This window comes from Macaca nemestrina, chromosome 15, assembly GCF_043159975.1.
Source record: "Macaca nemestrina isolate mMacNem1 chromosome 15, mMacNem.hap1, whole genome shotgun sequence".
NCBI lineage: Eukaryota > Metazoa > Chordata > Mammalia > Primates > Cercopithecidae > Macaca > Macaca nemestrina.
Genome location: NC_092139.1, coordinates 87,311,714 through 87,334,666, shown reverse-complemented (window position 1 = coordinate 87,334,666; position 22,953 = coordinate 87,311,714). Strand labels below are relative to the sequence as shown.

At 54.8% G+C, this 22,953-nt stretch overlaps 2 protein-coding genes across 10 annotated transcripts; one reads left to right on the top strand and one right to left on the bottom strand.

The window, feature by feature from the left end:
* Positions 1-390: 390 nt before the first annotated feature.
* LOC105480677 (purinergic receptor P2X 6) lies at positions 391-22,540 on the top strand. 9 transcript variants are annotated; one of them, XM_011739785.2, is made up of 12 exons: positions 393-686; positions 1,289-1,439; positions 3,332-3,403; positions 8,247-8,322; positions 8,514-8,607; positions 8,690-8,770; positions 8,847-8,988; positions 9,081-9,190; positions 12,515-12,608; positions 12,722-12,787; positions 12,963-13,040; positions 13,127-15,460. In XM_011739785.2, the coding sequence occupies exons 1-12, from the start codon at positions 523-525 to the stop codon at positions 13,313-13,315; spliced, it is 1,317 nt and encodes a 438-aa protein (XP_011738087.2). In that variant the 5' UTR covers positions 393-522; the 3' UTR covers positions 13,316-15,460. The 9 variants fall into 9 exon arrangements, with proteins under 9 accessions (XP_070936138.1, XP_070936141.1, XP_070936139.1 ...); XM_011739787.3 differs by having other exon boundaries at positions 394-608; XM_071080037.1 differs by lacking the exons at positions 12,963-13,040; positions 13,127-15,460 and adding an exon at positions 22,055-22,427 and having other exon boundaries at positions 391-686; positions 9,101-9,190.
* Positions 14,726-18,785, bottom strand: LOC105480676 (solute carrier family 7 member 4). Its single transcript, XM_011739783.3, has 4 exons — positions 17,151-18,785; positions 15,722-16,362; positions 15,348-15,456; positions 14,726-15,242 (listed from the first exon to the last, which is right to left on the bottom strand). The coding sequence occupies exons 1-4, from the start codon at positions 18,130-18,132 to the stop codon at positions 15,067-15,069; spliced, it is 1,908 nt and encodes a 635-aa protein (XP_011738085.1). The 5' UTR covers positions 18,133-18,785; the 3' UTR covers positions 14,726-15,066.
* Positions 22,541-22,953: the final 413 nt, after the last annotated feature.

The following is a 22,953-nucleotide window of genomic DNA, read 5'->3' as shown; positions in this document are numbered from 1 at the left end:
AACTTCGCAGAGCCAGGTCACCCTCTCACTCTGGGCCTGTTAGTTCTCTTGCATGTTCTGACCTTTGCATACGCTGCTCCCTGCACCAGGAACCTCCATCCCCATCTTTTTCTGCTTGTCGAACTTCAGAAATCTGCAAGGGTCAGCTTAGAGGTCACTTCTTGCTGAAGCTTTCCTCAACACCCTCCCCGCCCTGCTGCTGCTGCGCTCAGGCCCTCCTCTCACAGCACTGATAACAGCTGTCTCTCCCCACCCTCCCACCACCTCCACTCCCACCCCAGGAAGTGAGGCCAGAGGGCAGGGACAGAGCTGCTGCTGTATTCTGTGTGCCACCAGGGCCCAGCAAAGGGAATGTAGGGAGGGTGGGAGGTGCAGGACAGCTGGGGTTAGGGGCTGAGGGCTGGGTGTTGGAAGCTGGATCCTGCTTTAGTGGAAGTGTCCCTTTAACAGTCGCTGGCCTGGCCTGGCTCGGGCCCTGCTTTGCCTCCTGTTCAGCTGTGACTGCAGCTACCATGCTGACTCATGTGCCCGCAGCTAGCAGGAGCTGGCAGCATGGGCTCCCCAGGGGCTACGACAGGCTGGGGGCTTCTGGATTATAAGACAGAGAAGTATGTGATGACCAGAAACTGGCGGGTGGGCGCCCTGCAGAGGCTGCTGCAGTTTGGGATCGTGGTCTATGTGGTAGGGTAAGAGAGAAGAGCTTTTGGCCAGGCTGGAGGGGCAGGGGAAGAGGTGGGGGGTGGGGCTTGGTCCTGCTGGGTTGAAGTTGAGGGTTGGCCTGTTTAGGGGCTGGAGGGGAAGGGGGCAGATTGGTTCGGGGGCTGGGGGGAGGTAGGCAATACAAGACAGGAGAGCAAGAGCAAGCTGTGTGTTTGTCCTGTGTGCCCACCTGCCTCCTTCCCAGTCCCTCCCCACGGCCCCACCCAGGGAGCACAGGACATCATCCTTAACATCTGTGAGAGCTGGAGCAGTAGCCCCAGAGAGACCACCAGCTATATCTCGGGTCAGGGGAGTCTAGAAGCTGGGAGCTGGGTCTAGTGAGGCTGGGGGTGGGTGCTGGCTGGGGAAGGTGATTGTCCGAGGGCACTGGCTCTCTGACACATGGCTGGAGCTTCTGTCTCGTTCAGGCGGTCTGGAGTGGGAAGTGGGGCCAGAGAGGAGGTGTGGCCCTCGATGTTGGGCTGGGAGCCTGTAGGGTGTGGGGAGAGAACTGAGCATGTAGGGCCCAGCTCCGACCCTGTCACTACACCCTGGGGACACACCACACTGCCTAACTTCTCTTCCCCAGGTGGGCTCTCCTCGCCAAAAAAGGCTACCAGGACCGGGATCTTGACCCCCAGATTTCCGTCATCACCAAACTCAAAGGGGTTTCCGTGACTCAGATCGAGGAACTTGGAAACCGGCTGTGGGATGTGGCTGACTTCGTGAAGCCACCTCAGGTGGGGGCCCTGGTGCTGCTGATGGGGACACAAGTCCTTTGCCCACTGACAGCTTGGACACCTGCCATGCAGCCATGCAGAGAGAAGCATGTGATGCCGGAGACAGCTGGGTGTTCTCAGGAAGGCCTTCACAGAGGAGTGGCGCCTGGACAGGGCTTTCAGGGATGTGTAGGAGGTTTCAGGGTGGAAAAAGGGGCTGGTCAAGAAGCCAGGCCACGGCTGGGTGTGGTGGCTCACTCCTGTAATGCCGGTACTTTGGGAGGCTGAGGCGGGCGGATCACGAGGTCAGAAGATAGAGACTATCCTGGCTAACACGGTGAAACCCTGTCTGTACTAAAAATACAAAAAGTCTGCCGGGCATGGTGGCGGGCGCTTGTAGTCCTAGCTACTCGGGGAGGCTGAGGCAGGAGAATGGTGTGAACCTGGGAGGCGGAGCTTGCAGTGAGCCGAGACGGCTCCACAGCACCCCAGCCGGGGAGACAAAGAGAGACTCTGTCCCCTGAACCAAAAAAGAAGCCAGACCAGAGAAACTGCATTTCCAAAGACTGCCAACAAAAGAAGGGGGTGTCCGGGACTAATGGCTTGAGCTTGAGAGTGGTGTGGGGTGCTGGGGCATGGAACTTCCTGTAGCCCTGCTCCCTGACCTGGGGCACTGTGGTCAGGTGCTGCTCCTCCCCTCTGCTCGGCTGTGTTTCCCTCCTCCTTCCACCCAGTTCATCCCCAGCCTCAACTTCCACTTCTGCTCTTCTGATGCCCAGGGTGTACGTAGCCCCAGTGAACACCTGCCCAGAGCACAGCTGTCTTCCAGGTGCACACCCACATGTCCAAAGATGAATTATTTCCCTCTCCTGGCATGGCCTCTGTGACATCCACTAGTCACGATGGCTGTGACATCCACTAGTGCCTCAGCCAGATCTGTGACTCAACCTCGACCCCTTCCTGTCCCTTCTAAGATTTTTCACCACTACCCTTGCCATGCCTGCATGAGACTATGGCCTCCTAGAGGGCCCTTAGATGCCCCTCTCGCCTCCTCCCTACTGCTCAGTGCACACCCCGCAGCAGCCAGGCTGAACTTTCACACTAGGCATCTTCAGAGCCTGCAGCCCCTGCTTCTACCCTCAGGAATTCCCCCAACCCTGCCTATGACGGTGTCCACACATTCCTCCCAATCCTAATGGCTGCCACTCCCACCACCCTCTGCTCAGCCCTCACCTTCCCTTCCTGTGCATACTTTCCTCAAATTCACAGTGCTCTCATGAGCAGCACTGGAGGGTCAGCCTTTCTTTCCAATGTCCTTGACCACAGGCAGAGCTTTCCCTCTTCTCCCCTGGCCCTTGCTGTGCCAGTGCTGCTGTGTGTGGGATGGGAGACTCACCTCTTCTCCATCCTGGGCAGGTGCCAGGCCCAGCTCTCCCCTAGATCTTCAGTACTAGAAGCAGCAGGCTGTTGGAATATTCTGGTTGAAGCCAGGCATGGTAGCTGGAGCCTGTAGTCCCAGCTACTTGGGAGGCTGAGGCAGGAGGATCTCCTGAGCCCAGGAGTTAGAGTTTGCAGTGAGCACTGATAATAACACTGCACTCCAGCCTGGGTGACTAAGTGCAACCCTGTCTCTAAATGCACACAGACACACGCACACACACAAATAAATTTTGGTTGAGCAAATGAGAAAGAAACTTGTCTCAAGAGATGGACATGGGCACGAGGCTTCCCGGTCTCAAAAATGGCCAGAACCCCTGCCGGCCTCCCATCTCTGCTTCAATCTGCCTTATGGGGGGACAGGGTTAATGACTTGATGGGGCCAACATCCCTTCCCTTATAAACCAGGCTGCCGGCTTCCGGCCTTTCTGGTCAATGTGAGCCCATCCAGGCCAACCTTGAGATTTGCCTCCTAGGGAGAAAACGTGTTCTTCTTGGTGACCAACTTCCTTGTGACGCCAGCCCAAGTTCAGGGAAGATGCCCAGAGGTGAGTTTGCCCAGGATCCTCCCAGTAGGCCCCTCATTCCTCCACCAGCCCCAGGTGGCCACCCGTGTTTCCCTTTCCCCTTCCCAGGTGGTTGAAGCCTCAGCATGTGCTTAGTGTCCCCCAGGTCCTGGGCTACATCTTTGTGTGAATCATTTCTTTTAGTCTTCATATATCCCCTGCCTGGTAGGAAGTCCTGTGATCTGCATTTCAGAGGAGAAGACTGAGGCTCAGTGAGGTTGAGTCACTTTCTTAAGGCCTCCCAGCCTGTGGGTGACAGTGCCCCGAGCTCTGGGCAGCAGCAGTTCCCGTGAGGTGCCCAGACCCTCCCCATCCTGGTCCTGCCTCTGGGTACTCTCCAGGTTGTTATTGTGACACCCAGAGCTGGGCACATGCTCAGGGAGGTTCTAATAGCAAGAGCCAAGCTGGAATATCACCTCCCCTTCTGTGTTCCCAGCCTCTATTAATGTGTCCTGAAGCAGCTTTCATCTTTGTGAGCCAACACAGCACACTCTTGCTCATGGTGAATTCAGGGTTGCTTATGATTTCTGGATATTTTTGTTTTGTTTTTGAGATGGAGTCTTGCTTTGTCACCCAGGCTGGAGTGCAGTGACGCGATCTTGGCTCACTGCAAGCTCCGCCTCCCAGGTTCACACCGTTTTCCTGCCTCAGCCTCCCAGGTAGCTGGTACTACAGGCGCCTGCCACCATGCCCAGATAATTTTTTTTTTGTATTTTTAGTGGAAACGGGGTTTCACCGTGTTAGCCAGGATGGTCTTGATCTCTTGACCCCGTGATCCGCCTGCCTCGGCCTCCCAAAGTGCTGGGATTACAGGCGTGAGCCCTGATTTCTGGATAGTTTTTACATCAACCATGGTCAAGCCAGAGTCCCCCACCTTGTTCTTCTTCATTTCTGATCCAGAAATACTGATTCTCCCCCTGATATTTCACCTTTACCCCTTGCCTGGAGATGTCCCTGGGATCCTGCATCTGTCACAGAGCACGCTCATTCTCTCCAGCTGTGAATTTTGTTTGAACTATTGAGACTCAGGACACAGTCCCGAAAGTTTACTTCCACAGTGACATCTTTCTTTAAACAAGTCCAACATTTACCTGCTTCCTGGGCTGGAGGGTCATTGTGCAGATACCTGTTCCCTGAGCCCTGGTGGTTAGTCCTAGCACAGTTGCTGGAGACATCCCATGTCTGTAGTTGGAAATATGCACAAAGGATTGCTTACTCTTTTTTTTTTTTTTTTTTTTTTTGAGATGGAGTCTCGCTCTTGTCCCCCAGGCTGGAGTTCAATGGCCCGATCTTGGCTCACTGCAACCTCCGCCTCTCGGGTTCAAGCGATTCTCCTGCTCAGCCTCCTGAGCAGCTGGGATTACAGGCGCCCACTACCACGCCCAACTAATTTATGTATTTTAAGTACAGACAGGGTTTCACCTTGTTGGCCAGGCTGGTCTTGAACTCCTGGCCTCAGGTGATCTGCCTGCCTTGGCCTCCCAAAATGCTGGGATTACAGGCGTGAGCCTGCCGAGACCAGCTTGGTCGGGGAGACCCTAACCCAGCAGCGCTAGAGAAATTAGACACACATACAGAAATACGGAGGTGTGGAGTGGGAAATCAGGGGTATCACAGCCTTCAGAGCTGAGAGCCTTAAACAGATTTACCTACATATTTATGACAGCAAGTCAGTGATAAGCATTGTTTCTGTAGATTATAGATTAACTAAAAGTATTCCTAATGGGAAACAAAAGGATGGACCAAAATAAAGGGATGAGCTCTGGCGAGTTATCTGCAGCAGGAGCATGTCCTTAAGGCACAGATCGTTGATGCTATTCTTTGTGGTTTAAGAACGCCTTTACGCGGTTTTCCACCCTGGGTGGGCCAGGTGTTCCTTGCCCTCATTCTGGTAAACCCACAACCTTCCAGCGTGGGCGTCATGGCCATCAGGAACATGTCACAGTGCTGCAGAGATTTTGTTTACGGCCAGTTTTGGGCCGCTTTATGACCAGATTTTGGGGGCCTATTCCCAACATGAGCCACTGCGCCCGGCAGGATGTGCTTACTCTTAGTGAACCCACACAATGTCCTTCCCTTTCTTAATGCTCAGGTGTCTGTTTAATATTCAGTTTGTAGACTGTTCTGAAATTTGGCTGGATCCGTGGGTCTGTGTTTTTCAGAATCTGTGCAATTCCTCTTTGTCTGCAAGCACACTTCTGGCTCTTCCCATGAAATGTCAGGGCTGGGTCGTCATTATCAGATCTGACAACCTGGCTTTCCCAGAAGACCAGAGTTCTGCCAGCTCCTCTCGGGATCCTGGCGCCTGAGCCCTCCCGTACATGCACCGTGCTCCTTTAGTGTCACCTCCCTCAGCAGACACCGCTGAGCCTCCCCACTGGGCCAGGGGGCTAGCTATGCTGAATTCACAAAACTCCATCTCCCATACCTCAAGGACCACCTGCGTGGACAGCCCAGCCAAGGTGGCAGGTCCTATGATGGGACAGAGGCCGTAGGTGGGGGACCCAGGGCTGCACTTGAGCAGAATCTTTTTTTTTTTTTTTGAGATGGAGTCTCACTCTGTCACCCAGGCTGGAGTGCAGTGGCATGCTCTCGGCTCACTGCAACCTCCACCTCCTGGGTTCAAGCAATTCTCCTGCCTCAGTCTCCCAAGTAGGTGGGACTACAGGCACAAGCCACCACACTCGGATAATTTTTGTATTTTTAATAGAGACAGGGTTTCGCCATGTTGGCCAGGCTGGTCTCGAACTCCTGACCTCAGGTAATCCACCCACCTCGGCTTCCCAAAGTGTTGGGATTACAGGCATGAGCCACCACGTCCGGATGAGCAGAATCTTAAAAAAGGGTGAGGAGAAGCTGGTGAGCAGGTGGATTTGGCTGGAACAGGATGTCCACACAGAGGGGGCTTGGTGGGCAAAGGCGCTGAGCTATGTGAGGTGAGGTGCCTTTAGGGCTATCAGCCACTGAGTGGAGCTGAAGTGAATATTTGAACTGGGGTGGGAAGAAGGTAGTTCAGGATTTCAGGGGCCCCTGTAAGCCCCACTATGGAGCCAAACTGTTTTTGTTTGTTTTCTTTTTTTCTTTCCTTTTTTCTTTTTTTTTTTTTTTTGAGACAGGGTCTTGCTCTGTCACCCAGGCTAGAATGCAGTGGTGTGATCACAGCTCACTGCCTCCTTGACATCTCGGGCACAAGCAATTTTTCTGCCTCAGCCTTCTGAGTTGCTGGGACTATATATGCGGGAGTGACCATACCCAGCTAATTGTTCAACTTTTTTTTTTTTTTCCCTGTAGCGATGAGGTCTTGCTTTGTTGCCCAGGCAGGTCTCGAACTCCTGGGCTCAGGCAATCCGCCCGCCTTGGACTCTCAAAGTGCTAGGATTACAGGCATGAGCCACCGTGCCTGGCAGGAGCTAAACTTGATGAGAGGAGCAGAAGAGAGCCACACATGGGCTCAGAGGCAGGGTGCTCAATCTCCTGCACATTGTGGGATGCACCACTTGGGCTGCTGGGGATAGGTGGATGAGGGTAGGGGGAGACGTGGGGGCCCCATTGGTAGTCACTGTGGGGTCTAGTTGGAGGAGACGGTAGCCCAGCTGGGGTGGAGAGGAGAGGCAGACACAGGACATAGGTAGGGACAAAGAAGCAGAGCATGTGGCTCTGTTCCACCCTCCACCCAATCATGATGGCCCTGTCTTTCAGAAATTCCCACTGCCTCATTCTGGCTTCTCAGAGGCGCTCAGCCTTCCTTGAGCCCCTGGTGCTGGTGTTCCTCCTGCTGCCCCTGAGCTGAGTGCCCTGGGCAGCAGTGTCCATTCTCAGCCGGGGCAGAACCGTGCCTGGGAGAGTGCCTGGTGCTCAAGGGTGCCTTCCTCTCTTGGGTCTGGGACCCCAGAAAGCTCGCCTGTCCTCCCCTTCTGCCAGAGCCCCATAGTCCTATGCCTCTGTGCAGGCATGAATGTCCCCAGGTTACAGAAGAGCGAGCAGAAAGGAGTAGGCTGTGGCCCCTCAGCAAGGGTGTGGGGTCCTGCTTTAATACCCAAGCCCCTGACTCTAGGGCCCTGATCTTTGTCAGTTATGCCCCCATTTCGGGCATCAAAAACTTACCCTCCCAAGGTATATTCACCTTCCCTAATCTGTCATCCAGATTGGAGCAGAGGAGGTAGACCTGGAAGAATCACTTCCGTGTCCACCACAGACAGAACTCTCAGGAGGGAAGGGCAGGGCATGTTGTCTCACACCTTTAATCGCAGCACCCTGGGAGGCTGAGACAGAAGGATTGCTTGAGGCCAAGAGTTTAAAACCACCCTGGTCAACATGGCAAGACTCCATCTCTACAAAAAAAAAAAAAAAAAAACTAAAAAATCAGCCAGGCACAGCGGTGTGTGTTTGTAGTCCCAGCTACTGGAAAAACTGAGGTGAGAGGATTGCTTAAGCCCAGGAGGGCGAGGCTATAGTGAGCCACGTTCGTACCACTGCACTCCAGTCTGGGCAACAGAGTGAGACCGCATCACTAAAAATAAATTTTTTTAAAAAAAGAGGAAAGAGGTCTCCCTTTGTCTTTGAAATACAGCATTGTACCCTCATCTGGCCAGGGCGTTGCTCTGCTCCCTCCTCTGACCACCTCCTTTTATTTGCACCCTCCAGCTTTCCTGTGTGGCCCCAGACTCAGGGTACTCTGGTGGGAGGGTGGTGAGGAGGTTCAAGGTGGGAAGGACGTGGGAAGGGGGCCTGTCCTTCCCACCTTGAACCTCCCTGCCTTTGAGACTGGGCTGTGGAGGGGAGACATCCCCTGTGCCATCGGTGACTGCTCTCTTGCCCACCTCAGCACCCCTCCGTCCCACTGGCTAACTGCTGGGTCGACGAGGACTGCCCCGAAGGGGAGAGAGGCACGCACAGCCACGGTAACTGTGGGCTCTGTCTTCCAGTGCCCCTAGCAGGGTGGGGGCTGGCCTGGGATCCTGGGTGGCTCCTGAGTGCAGGCCCCATTCGCCTCTGTCCCTGCATCTCTCTTTCTGCCAACAACTCCTTGGCTGACGCCTTCCCCAGCCCTGCGGAGATTTGAAGGTCTGGAGTTCATCTTTTGTTTTTCTAGGCGTAAAAACAGGCCAATGTGTGGTGTTCAATGGGACCCACAGGACCTGTGAGATCTGGAGTTGGTGCCCAGTGGAGAGTGGTGTTGTGCCCTCGTAAGTGTCCCCACAATCCCCCACCCCCACCGGCGCAGGGCCCCAGGCCTGGCAGAGGCTGTCACCTCCCTTCCACCTGCAGGAGGCCCCTGCTGGCCCAGGCCCAGAACTTCACACTCTTCATCAAAAACACGGTCACCTTCAGCAAGTTCAACTTCTCTAAGTAAGCAGAGTGGGTCTCATCTGCCCCAAGACCCTCCTTGTCTCCTACCTCGTCTGACCTCCCCCACCCCCGCCAGGTCCAATGCCTTGGAGACCTGGGACCCCACCTATTTTAAGTACTGCCGCTATGAACCACAACTCAGCCCCTACTGTCCTGTGTTCCGCATTGGGGACCTTGTGGCCGAGGCTGGAGGGAACTTCGAGGACCTGGCGTTGCTGGTGGGTGCCGAGTTGGGGGCAAGGTTCCCGGAGGGCTCTGGGAGAGGGTCCCGGGCCCACCCACCAGTGGAACAGCTGTGTGCTATGTGCAGGGTGGCTCTGTGGGCATCAGGGTTCACTGGGATTGCGACCTGGACACTGGGGACTCCGGCTGCCGGACTCACTACTCCTTCCAGCTGCAGGAGAGGAGCTACAACTTCAGGTGCGGCCCCACTGCTCCCAGTGCCCAGCTGCTGTGCCCATCGCCCTCTCCCTGTGGCGGTCAGGACAGACCACACCCAGGCCCAGCCCTCTGGATATTCCACTGGTGTGCGAGGGGCTCCCAGGAGCAGGAGAGAGCTGTACTCAACCCCACATCCTCCAGCACAGGCTCCATCCTGCTCCCCCAAGTCCTGAGCCCTCCACCCCATCTGTCCCGGGCCCCTGCCCAGCTCAGGCTCCTCACTGTCAGCCCCTCCTCCACCCCACCCTGCCTCTAGTATCTCCCCTCCACAGCAATGGGGGGTTTCCTTTTTACCATCCCCTTCTTCGTTTCAGCTTTTTTTTTTTTTTTTTTTTTTTTAAAGACAGAATCTCATTCTGTCACCCAGGCTGGAGTACAGTGGCCCGATCTTGGCTCACTGTAACCTCCGCTTCCCGGGTTCAACCGATTCTCCTTCCTCAGCCTCCGAGTAGCTGGAATTACAGGCGCCCACCACCACTCCTAGCTAATTTTTATATTTTGGTAGAGATGGGTTTTCACGATGTTGGCCAGGCTGGTCTCAAACCCCTGACCTCAGGTGATCCACCCACCTCAGCCTCCCAAAGGGCTAGGATTACAGATGTAAGCCACCATGCCTGGCCTCCCTTCAGCTTTTACCTAAACATTTTTTTTAAAAACTCTAGACAAACTTAAGATTAGTACCATGAACACCCATATACGTTCATCTGGGCTTACCAGTTTTTATGTTACCATCTGGCCACATTTTCTTTTTCCCTGTCTGGAGTGAACTGAGTATGTTTAGATTTCAAACGGAACTGTTTGAAAGTAGGTGGCAGACATCCGGACACTCACCCTTTTCAACATTGTCCTGAGAACAGGGACCTTCCCCATGTAGCCACTGTCTTATTGTTGCACTCAAGAAATTGACCTTTGGGTGCAGTGGCTCATGCCTGTAATCCCAACACTTTGGGAGGCTGAGGCGGGAGGATCACCTGAGCCCAGGAGTTTGAGACCAACCTGGGCAATATAGGGGGACTCCTATGTCTACAAAAAATACTTCTAAAATTAGCTGGGCCTGATGGCAGATGCCTATGGTCCCAGTTACTCAGGAGGCTGAGGTGGGAGGATCATTTGAGCCCAGAAGACTGAGGCTGCAGTGAGCCATGATCATGCCACTGCATTCCAGTCTGATGACAGAGTGAGATGCCATAAAAGAAAGAAAGAAAAGAAAGAAAGAAAGACATTTAGCAAGAGTAAATCTTTTTTAATTTTTAAAAAACAGTATAGAAACGGGGTCTCACTACGTTGACCAGGCTGGTCTTGAACTCCTGGCCTCAAGTGATCAGCTTCCCACCTCAGCCTTCCAAAGTATTGAGATTACAGGTGTGACCCACCTTCCAGGCTGGCAGAATAAATCTAATACTTAATGCTCCCCAGCTGTGCCAACAGTGATCCTAAACCTTTGTACTTTCCAATCTAGGATGCGCTCAAGGATTTTTTTTTTTAAAGACGGAGTGTCACTCTTGTCACCCAGGCTGGAGTGCAATGGCATGATCTCGGCTCACTGCAACCTCTGTCTCCCAGGTTCAAGCAATTCTCTTGCCTCAGCCTCCCAAGTACCTGGGATTAGAGGCGTCCACCACCATGCCCGGCTAATTTTTGTATTTTTGTAGAGATAGGGTTTCACCATGTTGGTCTCGAACTCCTGACCTCAGGTGATCCACCCGCCTCGGCCTCCTAAAATGCTGGGATTATAGGTGTAAGCCACTGCACCTGGCCCTTTTTTTTTTTTTTTTTTTTGAGACAGAGTCTCGCTCTGTTGCCAGGCTGTAGTGCAGTGGTGCAATCTCGGCTCACTGCAACCTCCACCTCCCAGATTCAAGCAATTCTCCTGCCTCAGCCTCCCGAGTAGCTGGGACTACAGGTGTGTGCCACCATTCCGGCTGATTTTTGTATTTTTAGTAGAGACGGGGTTTCACCATGTTGGCCAGGATGGTCTCGATCTCTTGACCTCATGATCCACCTGCCTCGGCCTCCCAAAGTGCTGGGATTACAGGCATGAGCCACCACACCTGGCCTTTATTTATTTATTTTTTTTTAATTTTTAAATTTTTTTTTTTGAGACGGAGTTTTCACTTTCTTGCCGTCTAGGCTGGAGTGCAGTGGCGTGATCTTGGCTCACTGCAACTTCTGCCTCCCAGGTTCCAGTGATTCTGCAGTCTCAGTCTCCGAAGTAGCTGGGATTACAGGTGTGTGCCACAATGCCTGGCTAATTTTTGTCTTTTTAGTAGAGATGGGGTTTTGCCATGTTGGTCAGGCTGGTCTCGAACTTCTGACCTCAGGTGATCCACACACTTCGGCCTCCCAAAGTGCTGGGATTACAGGCATGAGCCACCATGCCTGGATTTTTTTTTTTTTTTAGATGAAATTTTGCTCTTGTTGGTGCCAGACTGGAGTGCAGTGGCCTGATCTCAGCTCACTGCAATCTTTGCCTCCCGGGTTCAAGCAATTCTCCTGCTTCAGCCTCCCAAGTAGCTGTGATTACAGGTGCATGCCACCACACCCAGCTAATTTTTGTGTTTTTAGTAGATATGGGGTTTCACCGTGTTGGTCAGGCTAGTCTTGAACTCCTGAACTCAGGTGACCCACCTGCCTCAGCCTCCCAAAGTGCTGGGATTACAGGCCTGAGCCACCGCACCTGGCCTCAAGGTTCTTAAATTGCATTTGTTATCATGTCTTTGAGTCTTCTAAGCAGATTTATTGGATCCTTCTGCCACTGAGTGTCACCTCGTCATGCAGGCAGGCACACACGGCCACCAGGCCTGGGGATGATGCCCCTCAACACAGCTCACTGCATCCCGTCTGGTCTGGCTTCCCCAACCTCCCGAGCCCTTCGAAACCATGCGGGGCTGGCTCCCACCCACATCCTGTTCCCCCCCGCTCTGTGCTGGCAAACCATTTGTGTGCATGTTCCTCCAGGCCCAGTCTCATGTCCCCTCCAGGAAGCCTACCCCAGTTCCCAGGGAAAAGTGCGTTCCCATCTCTGGAATCCCTCAGCCCTGAGCCTGCTCCTTCACATCCCCGCTGCTGGATCTGTTTAGGGACTCCTCTGTCTCCCATCCCCTCAGCAGGCAGGGAACTTCTGAGGGACAGGTCTTGGTTTGCTTTTTCTGTTTTCTCACCAATGACACAGGGCTGAGACCCAGGACTCAGGCTTGGGCTGGGGTTTACAGTCAATGGATAAGTTGGACAGAGGCCTGGCAGGGCCAGCCCCACCTGTGGGTGGGCAAAGCAGGCCACCAGAGCCCTCTTTCCTGCCTGCAGGACAGCCACTTACTGGTGGGAGCAACCGGGCGTGGAGGCCCGCACCCTGCTCAAACTCTACGGAATCCGCTTCGACATCCTCGTCACCGGGCAGGTAGGCACAGGTAGGGGTCAGGCCGGGGATGGGAGGCGGCAAAGCAGACAGGGCTGGAGGAGGCATGAGGCCGACAGTCGTGGGCTGAGAGGTTCAGCTCAGATCTCTCTCAGGCAGGGAAGTTCGGGCTCATCCCCATGGCCGTCACACTGGGCACCGGGGCAGCTTGGCTGGGCGTGGTGAGTGCAAGCACTGTGGGCACCTGCAGGCTGCGGTGAGTGCCGCTGACCAGGGTGTGTCCAACGCATGCTGGAGGCTCCGGTGCCTGCACATTGAATCTCGGGGTGCAGGCTGGGGAAGTGGCAGGAGAGCAGGCTTGGGGGCTGGAACATGGGTTGGCCCTGCCTCTCCCAGGTCACCTTTATCTGTGACCTGCTGCTGCTGTATGTGGATAGAGAAGCCCATTTCTACTGGAGGACAAAGTATGAGGAGGTGAGCTGAGGTCACTCTGCTTGGACTCTGGGTTCTGCCACACTTAGAAGTTGGCTGGATCCCTGACCTGCTGTCCTCGTCTGCAGGCAAAGGCCCCGAAGGCAACCGCCAACTCTGTGTGGAGTGAGCTGGCCCTTGCATCCCAAGCCCAACTGGCCAAGTGCCTTAGACAGATCTCAGCACCTGCACCCACGGCCACTGCTGCTGGGAGTCAGACACAGACACCAGGATGGCCCTGTCCAAGTTCTGACACCCACTTGCCAGCCCATTCCTGAAGCCCGTAGCCATTCCCTGCTGGTTGAGAGTTGGGGGTTGGGGAGGGTGGGGCCCTGCTTGGGGATCTCATCCTTGAGATGATTGAGGATTAGGGGTAGAATTCCATCCTTGAACCCCAGCAGACAGTCTCTCCCCTGACTCCTGCCTTAGCAGGATGCTGCCTCGGGGAACCACAGAAGTCAGCCACAGAAGTCATACTTAGGAAGCTGTCTGAGCGCAGCTGCTTGAGGGAGGCCCTGTCTCTGATCCCAGGCTGGGTGGAGTGGCTGGAAGGAATGGTTCCAAACACCACCACCGAGATCTCCCTCAGGCTGGCTGGGTTTTGCAGCTGGAATTCTCCTCTTGGTCCCAGGGCAGGGCAGGGAATTCTAATTGTCCAACCCAGGGAGGCAAGGGGCTGCTTTCCATTGTGGGTACCTGGTGATGAGGGCATGCTGTGGAGGGCCAGGGGTGGGGCTGAGGCTGGGCTGACATCTGGAATCATCTGCCACCTGGAGCCTCAGTAAAATGCCTGGGGTCCCTGCTGCCTCTCAGTCCCCAGAGCCATGTCCCTTGGGAGCTAGGCTCTGAAGGGCTAGGGTGGGAGAGTGTGGCCCCTGAGGCCTGGGTATCCAAGGAGGGGCACATGCACCTGATTCTCCTTGGGGCCCAGAGAAAGCTGATGTCATGGCTGGAGAAAGTCGTGGAGTAAAGCCAGCAAAGCCACCCTCTTCCTGTGTAGTCCTTACAGGCAGGACTGGAAAGTTGGGGGGCATCTATGGTAGACATGGCACAGCCATGGGGAGACCAGTGGGGCAGTGCAGGGTGGACTTGGGGACTCTACCCCTGAAGACTGAGGCCCTGCAGCTACCGGGTGGGCTAAAAGGTAACTGGAACAGGCCTGGACACTTGCGCACCCATGTCGGAGCCTGAGGGCCACATTGTTTTCACCTCAAAGCCCTTGAAGAGTGGGCAGAGACAGCAAGAGAGCCTCAGCCTGGGCCTGAGCTCAGAAACAGCTGTCGCCTCAGTCTGCACATAGGCGTGCACCCCAGGGTAGTGCCAGCAGGGACGTGTGTGTCCCTGTGGGTGTGCCTGTGCCGGGCAGGCCTCAAGTGCATGCCATCCTCTGAACCCTGCTGCCCTGTCTAGGAAGCCTCCTTGGGGCCCCAGCTCTGCTCCCTGGATCTGCCACCTAGCAGATGTGGGGAGCCTGACCCCAGGCCTGTCATGGAACCCTCCTTGCCTGGTGTGTGTGGCTCCCCTCTTAGCTGGGCACCTGGATCCAGGCCCACCTGTGTCCCTGACTCAGGGTGGTCCCAGGACTGGCACCTACTCTTTGGAGAGCCCCAGCATCTTTGGTGTGGATTGGAGACAATTGCCTAGTTCCATGGGGCAGGTGAAGACTTGGTGCCATAAAGAACGCCACAGTGGATATGCCAGCAGGCCACATGGCTGGCCAAGCAATTATTATTATGGATCCCTTGGGCTGTGGGCCTTCCCGTCCACCCCACCACACCTGCCCAGGTAGTTGGAGCTGATCATAAACAAGAAGGCTCTGGGCAGAGTCCACGGCACCAGCATCAGCCAAGGCCCACTCCTGAAGACCTGAAGTTCAGCTCCTGGACAAAGTCCTAAGGTCCTGAGGACGCCCCAGCCTGCGCAGGCCTGCAAACCCAGGCTGCCCACAACAGAAGGGGCTCCTGGCTTGTCCGGCCTCTCTGGCCTCCCAAGCAGGTGTGGGAGAGCAGGGCAAGTGTGGGCTGACCAGCTACTCCATATGGCCGGGGTCCTGCGCTGGCGCCTGGCTAGGGGGCTGCACAGCCTGCACTGTCTCCTCCAGGCTGCCCCTGGGGAATACCACGTAGTGCGTGGAGTTTGGCCCTGGCAGCTCCCGCTGGTTCTCCTTGCTGTGCCGGATGCCGTAGCCAAAATACACTGCGAGTCCTAGACAGGGCAGGAGGCAGGGCATGAGCCTGAGGTACAGGTTCCAGCCCTTTCTGTCCTCTTTGCCCTCCTCCTGACCCCGGTCCCAGCCTGGCCCCCACTCACCCATCAGCAGCCAGATGGAGAAGCGCACCCAGGTCAGATAGCTCAGCTTCAGCATGAGGCAGATGTTGAGGAGGATGCTCAGGGCTGGAATCAGGGGAACCATGGGGATCTGAGGAGGCAGGGGAGTGCAGGGCTGGACCGGGCTGCAGGAAAGATCTGCCAGCCCAGGGCCCACTTTCTCGGGAATCCATACAGCCTTTCTCCCTCTCAGGAGGTTGTGGAGACATGTGCTCACTCACCATGCAGAAAGGGGTGCGGGATGGGTGTGCCATCCTCCCCAGCCCTGTGAGCCTTGTTCATTCTGGGATGGCAGTGGGGGAAGGGGAGGCAGCTGTCTGGGCAGAGCACGAGTGGGTGCTGGCTGGGGGAGGTACCTGAAACAAATCTTCCCGATACTGTTGCTGATGAGCCCCCAGGACGAGGAGGCTGAGCAGAAACACGACACTGGTGAGCAGGAGCAGCAGGATGTAACCCCAGTGTGGGAGGTGCAGGGTCGAGTTCCCAAAGACGAGCACGCAGCCTATGGTGATGGCTGAGGCCAACATAACGCCAAGCGCCCAAGTCACCACTGCTCCAGGGCTGTACCCATCCAAGAAGCCCAGGTAGGGCCTCAGGGCTGGCTGCAGCTCCCCTGGCTCAGGCAGGGAGGTGTGCGTAGTGCCCACTAGCTGTAGGTGGTCTGAGAAGGAGCTATGCTGCTTGGTCAGGGGGCCAGGGCTGGCTGGGCCTGGGGAGCTGGGCGGGGAAGACTTCTGGAAGCGCAGCACAATGATGCTTGTGGCCACGAAGGTGTAGGCCAGGAGTGTGCCAAGGGACAGGAACTGAACCAGCGACTCCAGGTCCAGCAGTAGTGCCAGGAAGGCTGTGAGAAGCCCGAATGCCAGGGTGCCTGCCACAGGCACCTGTGTCCGGGGATGCACACGGGCAAACACCTGGAAGAAGAGCCCATCGGCGGCCATGGCATAGACAATGCGTGGCAGGGAGAAGAGGAGGCTGAGCAGGACAGTGTTCATGGCTGTAGCAGAGAGAGTGGGGAGGGTCAGCATGGCGGAGAAGCCCACCAGGGGCCTCTGCTGGGGGTCGGTGCATGGGTGGTTCCTTAGGAACATGGGCATGAGCTTGTCTGGGCTCTCAGAGTAAGCATGAGTGTGTGTAGGAGTAATAGATTGTCAGTGCTCTGCCCAAGAACAGGACATCTGGGATAGGTCACAGGCCCACTGGAGCATCTGATCAGAGCTGAGTGCCTCTGCCTAGGAAATAATCTATAAGGACATGCCCAGCACTAATATGCTATGGACCATGTGTGGGGAGGTCCCGTCCAAAAAGTTTCTGAAGAAATTTTTTTGGCCGGGCGCGGTGGCTCAAGCCTGTAATCCCAGCACTTTGGGAGGCCGAGGCGGGTGGATCACGAGGTCAGGAGATCAAGACCATCCTGGCTAACATGGTGAAACCCCGTCTCTACTAAAAATACAAAAAACTAGCCGGGCGTGGTGGCGGGCGCCTGTAGTCCCAGCTACTCGGAGGCTGAGGCAGGAGAATGGCGTGAACCTGGGAGGCGGAGCTTGCAGTGAGCCGAGATCGCGCCACTGCACTCCAGCCTGGGTGACACAGCGCGAGACTCCGTCTCAAAAAAAAAAAAAAAAAAAAAAGAAATTTTTTTGAAGTGAAGAGTTTCTAATAATTAGCACTTTCCTTGCCCTATTATGCAACTAGTAAAACAGCCTCAGGTGAAGGTGAATCTGAGGACAGAGCCCCCCCCCCCCTTGCTCTTTTCCCTGCCACCCTGCCCAGGAAGTCTCTTACCGCAGATGGAGCCAGCTGCCACGATGAAGCCAGCCCACCTGTAGCCCCGCCGGTAAAAGGCATCTGCGAGCGCTGAGTCGGGGTCCAGGCTGTGCCAGGGCACCATGAGGGTTAGCACGGTGGAGACAAGGATGTAGGCACCAGCTGCAATGGCAAGTGAGATGGCGATGGCCAGAGGCACGGACCGCCGTGGGTTCTGGGCCTCCTCGCTGGAGGCGGCAATGACGTCGAAGCCCACGAAAGCATAGAAGCAGGAGGCAGTGCCAGCCATGACGCCGGAGAAGCCAAAGGGTGCAAAGCCGCCTTCCTCAGCGCTCCAGTTGTGAGGCTGGGCCAGGATGAAGCCCAGGATGACAATGAAGAGAATGACAAGCAGGCTGATGGCTGAGAAGGTGTGGTTGAGCCAGGAAGAGACGCGGGCTCCACAGGAGACAAAGGCAGAGGCCAGGAGGATGATGCCAGCAGCTAGGAAATCCGGGTAGTGGCCCAGAAGGGGCACCTGCCAGGAACCCACGTGGGTCTCAGTGAAGTTGCGGACGCTGTGGCTGAACATAGAGTCCAAGTAGCCACTCCAGGCGCGGGCCACGGCGGCACCACCAATGATGTATTCGAGGAGAACATTCCAGCCGATGAGGAAGGCCCACAGCTCGCCCATGGATACATAGGTGAACAGGTAGGCAGAGCCCGTGCGTGGCACACGTGCCCCGAATTCTGCATAGCATAGGGCTGCCAGCAGGGAGGCCACAGCAGCCACACCGAAGGACAAGAGCACAGCAGGGCCAGCCACGTCCTTGGCAACAGCACCTGTAAGCACATAGAGACCCGAGCCCACCATGCCACCCACGCCCAGAAGAGTGAGGTCCAGTGTGGACAGGCAGCGCCGCAGTGACGTCTCCATGGTGGAGTCCTCCAGCGGCTTCAGGCGGTTCAGCTTCTGGCATAAGCGAGCCAGGCTGGCCATGCTAGGCAGCCCCCGGGCCATGGCAGGTGGCCGAGAAGAGCACCGAGCCAGCTACTGGAACCTGCTAGGGCCAGAGGGGAATGACAGGATGCCCAGCCGGCCTTCCATCCCTTCTGGTCTGACCACCCCCAGTCCTCTCTCCCTCCCTGCCCTGCGGACCTGGACACCCGAACCGAAGGCCTGCTGAAGGGCTGGAATGGGGCCGGTGTCAGAGCCTGTGGGCAGGAGGTCATAGGAAGCCTGGAGATCCTGTCTGCATCCCAGGCAGCAGAGGAGGCCTGGTGGGGCCCCACCTACTCACCTGCTGGGTGGGGTGGGGAGGGAGCAGCTCCAGGTGAAGCTGGGAGAGAGACTGGGAACGGCTCAGTGGTGGGGTCCCAGAGCCAGATGAAACCGAGGCTTCCCCAGAGTAGAGCCGACCCGGAACAGGAGCCACGGCTCTGCGTCGGGGCGGGCGTGGCCCAGGCAGCCACCTGCCACAGACAGTGGCGGCCACACACACCCCGCCCCCGCCCCCGCCACCGTGGCCAGACTGGGGTATCCGCGCGCCGCGCCGGGCGGAATGCAGGGGCGCCCTGGGCCCGCACACCTCCCCATGCCCGACACGCCGCTGCTGCCAGAGCCAGCTCCGCCGCGCCCCCGTCCCCGGACACCTGCGCCTTCGCTTGCTCTTGGGCCTGAGCCCGTCCCCCGTCCCGTCCCCGTGCCCGTCCCCGTCCCCATCCCTGTCCCCGTCCCCGTCCCCATCCCTGTCCCCGTCCCGGTCCCGCGTAGGATCCGCTGCAACCCACCTGCTGCCGCCGCAGCTGCCTCGGCTCTGAGCTCTGAGCCCGCCCAGTTTGCCGGCGCCGCCGCCAAGCGCAGGGCCCGCCCCCACCTCCAGGCCCCCCGCGCGGCCCCACCCGCTGCCACACGCCCAGATATTTCACCCTGCCCACCCTGCCCCGACCTCGCAAGGTCATGACGGGAGCTCACCGGGGTCTAGGGAAGCCCTGTGACTGTGACTCACTCACAGATGGAGGTCAGACCACCGGCTAAGTGACTAGCCTAGGTCATTCGGGAGGTTAAGGGCGACGTCTGAAAGTCCGCAGCCCGCCCTCTTTCTACTGCAGCGGACACCCTTCTTGATCCCTCACCCCAGTATGTGAACCCCACCCAGCTGGGCCCCAGACAGACCCCGCAGCACCGTCATGTGACCTTCAGGCACAGTGAGTTAAATGAAGACACAGGTCTGCCGGAGTGGCCTGGGGCAGTCCCTGACCTCTACTCTTACAGTGGGGTGGCAGTCAGCCACCCTCACAGGTTGGCAAGAGACTGCAGCCTTTTGAGAGAGTTCTGCGAATTGGGGGAACGCACGCTGGCTGTTTTGAGCCTGCGCTACCACATCCTGCAAGGGAGCAAGCAGTTTCTGGGACCAACCTCACAGCCCTCCGGTAGGGGACTAGACCTCCTCAGACCCCAGTGGTAGCCCCTCCTAGCCTAGGTGCCTCTGGCAGTAACCGGGAGGGCCCTATAGGACCCCAATAACAGATCCACACTTGTGTTTATCAGTGAGCCACTGTGTCCTGAGTACTGCATCCCAGCGCCCCACGCCCCAGGCAGGCAGCACCAACACACCAGGCTAATTTTTTAATTTTATTTTTTTTAGAGACTGGGTCTCACTATGTCGCCCTGGCTGGTCTCAAACTCTGGGACTCAAGCGATTTTCTTGCCTTGGCCTCCCAAAAGGCTGTGATGAACCATGGCTCCTGGCCTCCCCAGAACGCTATACTAGACATGTGTTCAGGCTTATGTGTGGTTTGTGGAATGGGATCTTAGGAGCATCTGCAGCCTGTCCAGCTGGGCTGGTGACAGGATGATGTACTCCCAGAAAACATAGTGCTAATTTGGAACATGCTGCCTCGGCCAGAATGCCAATACCTTCTAATATTTGGCTGGTATTGTCTTGAGGAACTTCTCAGATGGCTCCCACTTCCAGTGGGATGGTAGCCTCCTTACCCCATCCCTGTGTTGCCTGAGCAGACGTCCCTTGTCCTGAAATGTCACCACAAAAGTCTAGGCACTTCAGGCCAGAGGCTTAGGCAATTTTGTGATGGGAGCTCCCCCAAGGCCTTATCAATGACCACCATATTGCTGGTGTCCAGTGTTTTGGAGTGTTGACTTTTTATCTACCTGGAGAAGGTGTGACACCTTCTGCCACAGGCACCAACATGCAATGGATATGTGACACTAAGCCGGGCTAATGCAGTAAATTGTACATTTCCAGGGATATTTCACTCACTACTGAGTGAGACAGTTACACAGAGCAACCCCACAGTGATGCAGTGAAGATAAACCACCAGGAAACAAAAAGAGGAGGGAATAATTTCTAACTCATTCTACAAGGCCAGGATTACCCTGACACCAAACTCGACAGACATCACAAGAAAAAAAAGCCACAGACCCAAATCCCTTATGAATATAGATGTAGAAATCCCCAGCAAAGCACAGCGGACTCTTGAACAACACAGGTTTACTAATACACAGATGTTTTTCAACCAAATGTTGATAAAAAATACAGTATTTGGCTAGGCCCAGTGGCTCACACCTGTAATCCCAGCACTTTGGGAGGCTGAGGTGAGAGGATCGCTTGAACCCAGGAGTTTGAGGCTGCAGTGAGCTATGATCCTGTCACTGCACTCCAGCCTGGGTGGCAAACCAAGACCCTGTCTCCAAAACTACTAAATAAATAAATTAAAATAAGTGGTGGGCACCTGTAATCGCAGCTACTTGGGAGGCTGAGGCAGGAGAATCGCTGGAACCCTGGAGGCAGAGGTTGCAATGAGCTGAGATGGCACCATTGTACTCCAGCCTGGGTGACAGAGTGAGACTCCGTCTCAAAAAAAAAAAAAAAAAAAAAAAAATTCATATGGAAATGCAAGGGATCCAGAATAGCCAAAATACTTGGGTATTTTGCCTGGGTAACATAGGGAGACCTCACCTCTACGGAAAGGTAAAAAAATTATCTGGGCATGGTGGCATGCGCCTGGGTCTCAGCTACTGGGAGTGGGGGGTTGGTGTTGAGGTGGGAGGATTGCTTGAGCCTGGGAGGTTGAGGTTGCAGTGAGGCATGTTTGTGCCACTACACTCCAGCCTGGGTGACACAGTGAGACCCTGTCTCAAAAAAAAAAAAAAAAAAGAAAAAGAAATTAAAGGCAACATAAATAAATGGAAAGACATCCCATGTTCATAGACTGTAAGATTTTAAGGCCGGGCGCGGTGGCTCAAGCCTGTAATCCCAGCACTTTGGGAGGCCGAGGCGGGCGGATCACAAGGTCAGGAGATCGAGACCACAGTGAAACCCCGTCTCTACTAAAAATACAAAAAATTAGCCGGGCGCGGTGGCGGGCGCCTGTAGTCCCAGCTACTCAGGAGGCTGAGGCAGGAGAATGGCGGGAACCCGGGAGGCGGAGCTTGCAGTGAGCCGAGATCGCGCCACTGCACTCCAGCCTGGGCAACAGCGTGAGACTCCGTCTCAAAAAAAAAAAAAAAAAAAAAAAAAGATTTTAAATATAAAATGGCAGTATTCCCCAGACTGGTCTGCAGATTCAGGAGTTGCATAGATTCTGTGCAATTCCTATTGAAATCCCAACTGCCTATTTTGCAGAAATCATCAAAATTAATGTGGAAATGCAAAGGATCCAGAATAGCCAAAATACTTTTGAAAAAGATTTGGAGGACTTACAATTCCTGATTTCTAAACTATGAAATGACTGTAATCAAGATTGTGGTGGTGACATAAGAGTAGACATATAGATGAATGGAATAGAATTGATAGTCCACAAATAAACACTTATGTTTATGGAAAAGTGATTTTTAAAAGTAGACTTTAGGCGCGCCATTCGGGGCGGCCGCCATGTTTGTCTTGTCTTGTGTTGTCTTGTGTGTTCATTCCTTTGTTTAGGAAACACGCGGACCCCAACATCTGGCGCAGCCAGAAGGGTCCGTGGCTCCACGAGAGCAAGGAACCGGAGGGGGAACACCCCAGGCAGACTGAGTCTCGTTCTGTCACCCAGGCTGGAGTGCTGTGGCGTCACATTTGACTTTTTAAAGTATTCTACTTGTGAGCATGCCTTCTGCTCAACTGCTTTCAATTGTCTACGCTGCCGTACATGTCACTGAACTAATCTGCTATTTCCTAGAAGACCATAAACTTTACTGGAGCCTGGTGCAGACGACTCAAGAATTTAAGATGCAGCCAAAATGTTTAATTTTGCCAGGAGAAGAAAGCTATACCAGGAAAAAAGTGGCTACCTCTACAGAGAACTAGTTCTTCTCTGGCATCATCCAATTCTAGAGAGAAGACAAACGATGCATCTTTTTTATTGATGAGAGAATTATGCAAATAAGTATAATAAAATATTTCCAACTGGCTTTGCAAAATAGATAATGTATAAATGAATTGTTTTCAGTGTACCCACACAGGAGTGCAATACACACCCCATGAGAGCGTTATTGTATCTTAATTGTAGCAATCAAATTTAAGAAAAAACCATAGGGCACTTTTAAAATCTGTCTTGACAGGTTTCTGGCAAAAATTAAAACATCCTAAACAAAAATAATCTTTGTGGTGTCAAGCTGAGACTAGGCCACCAACTGATACAGACATCAGAATGCTGCAAAAGTAGATTTAGATGATTGCTTATAATTATTTTGGAGCCACTGAACAGGATCATATATTTTAATAATTTATATTCAGTGTTCATAGTTATTTAAGATTGTGGAAAATAAGTAAGAACTAACAAACAATATGATTACATGTCTACTGATAAGGTTGGGAAAAAAGTAAATTGAGTTCATCAT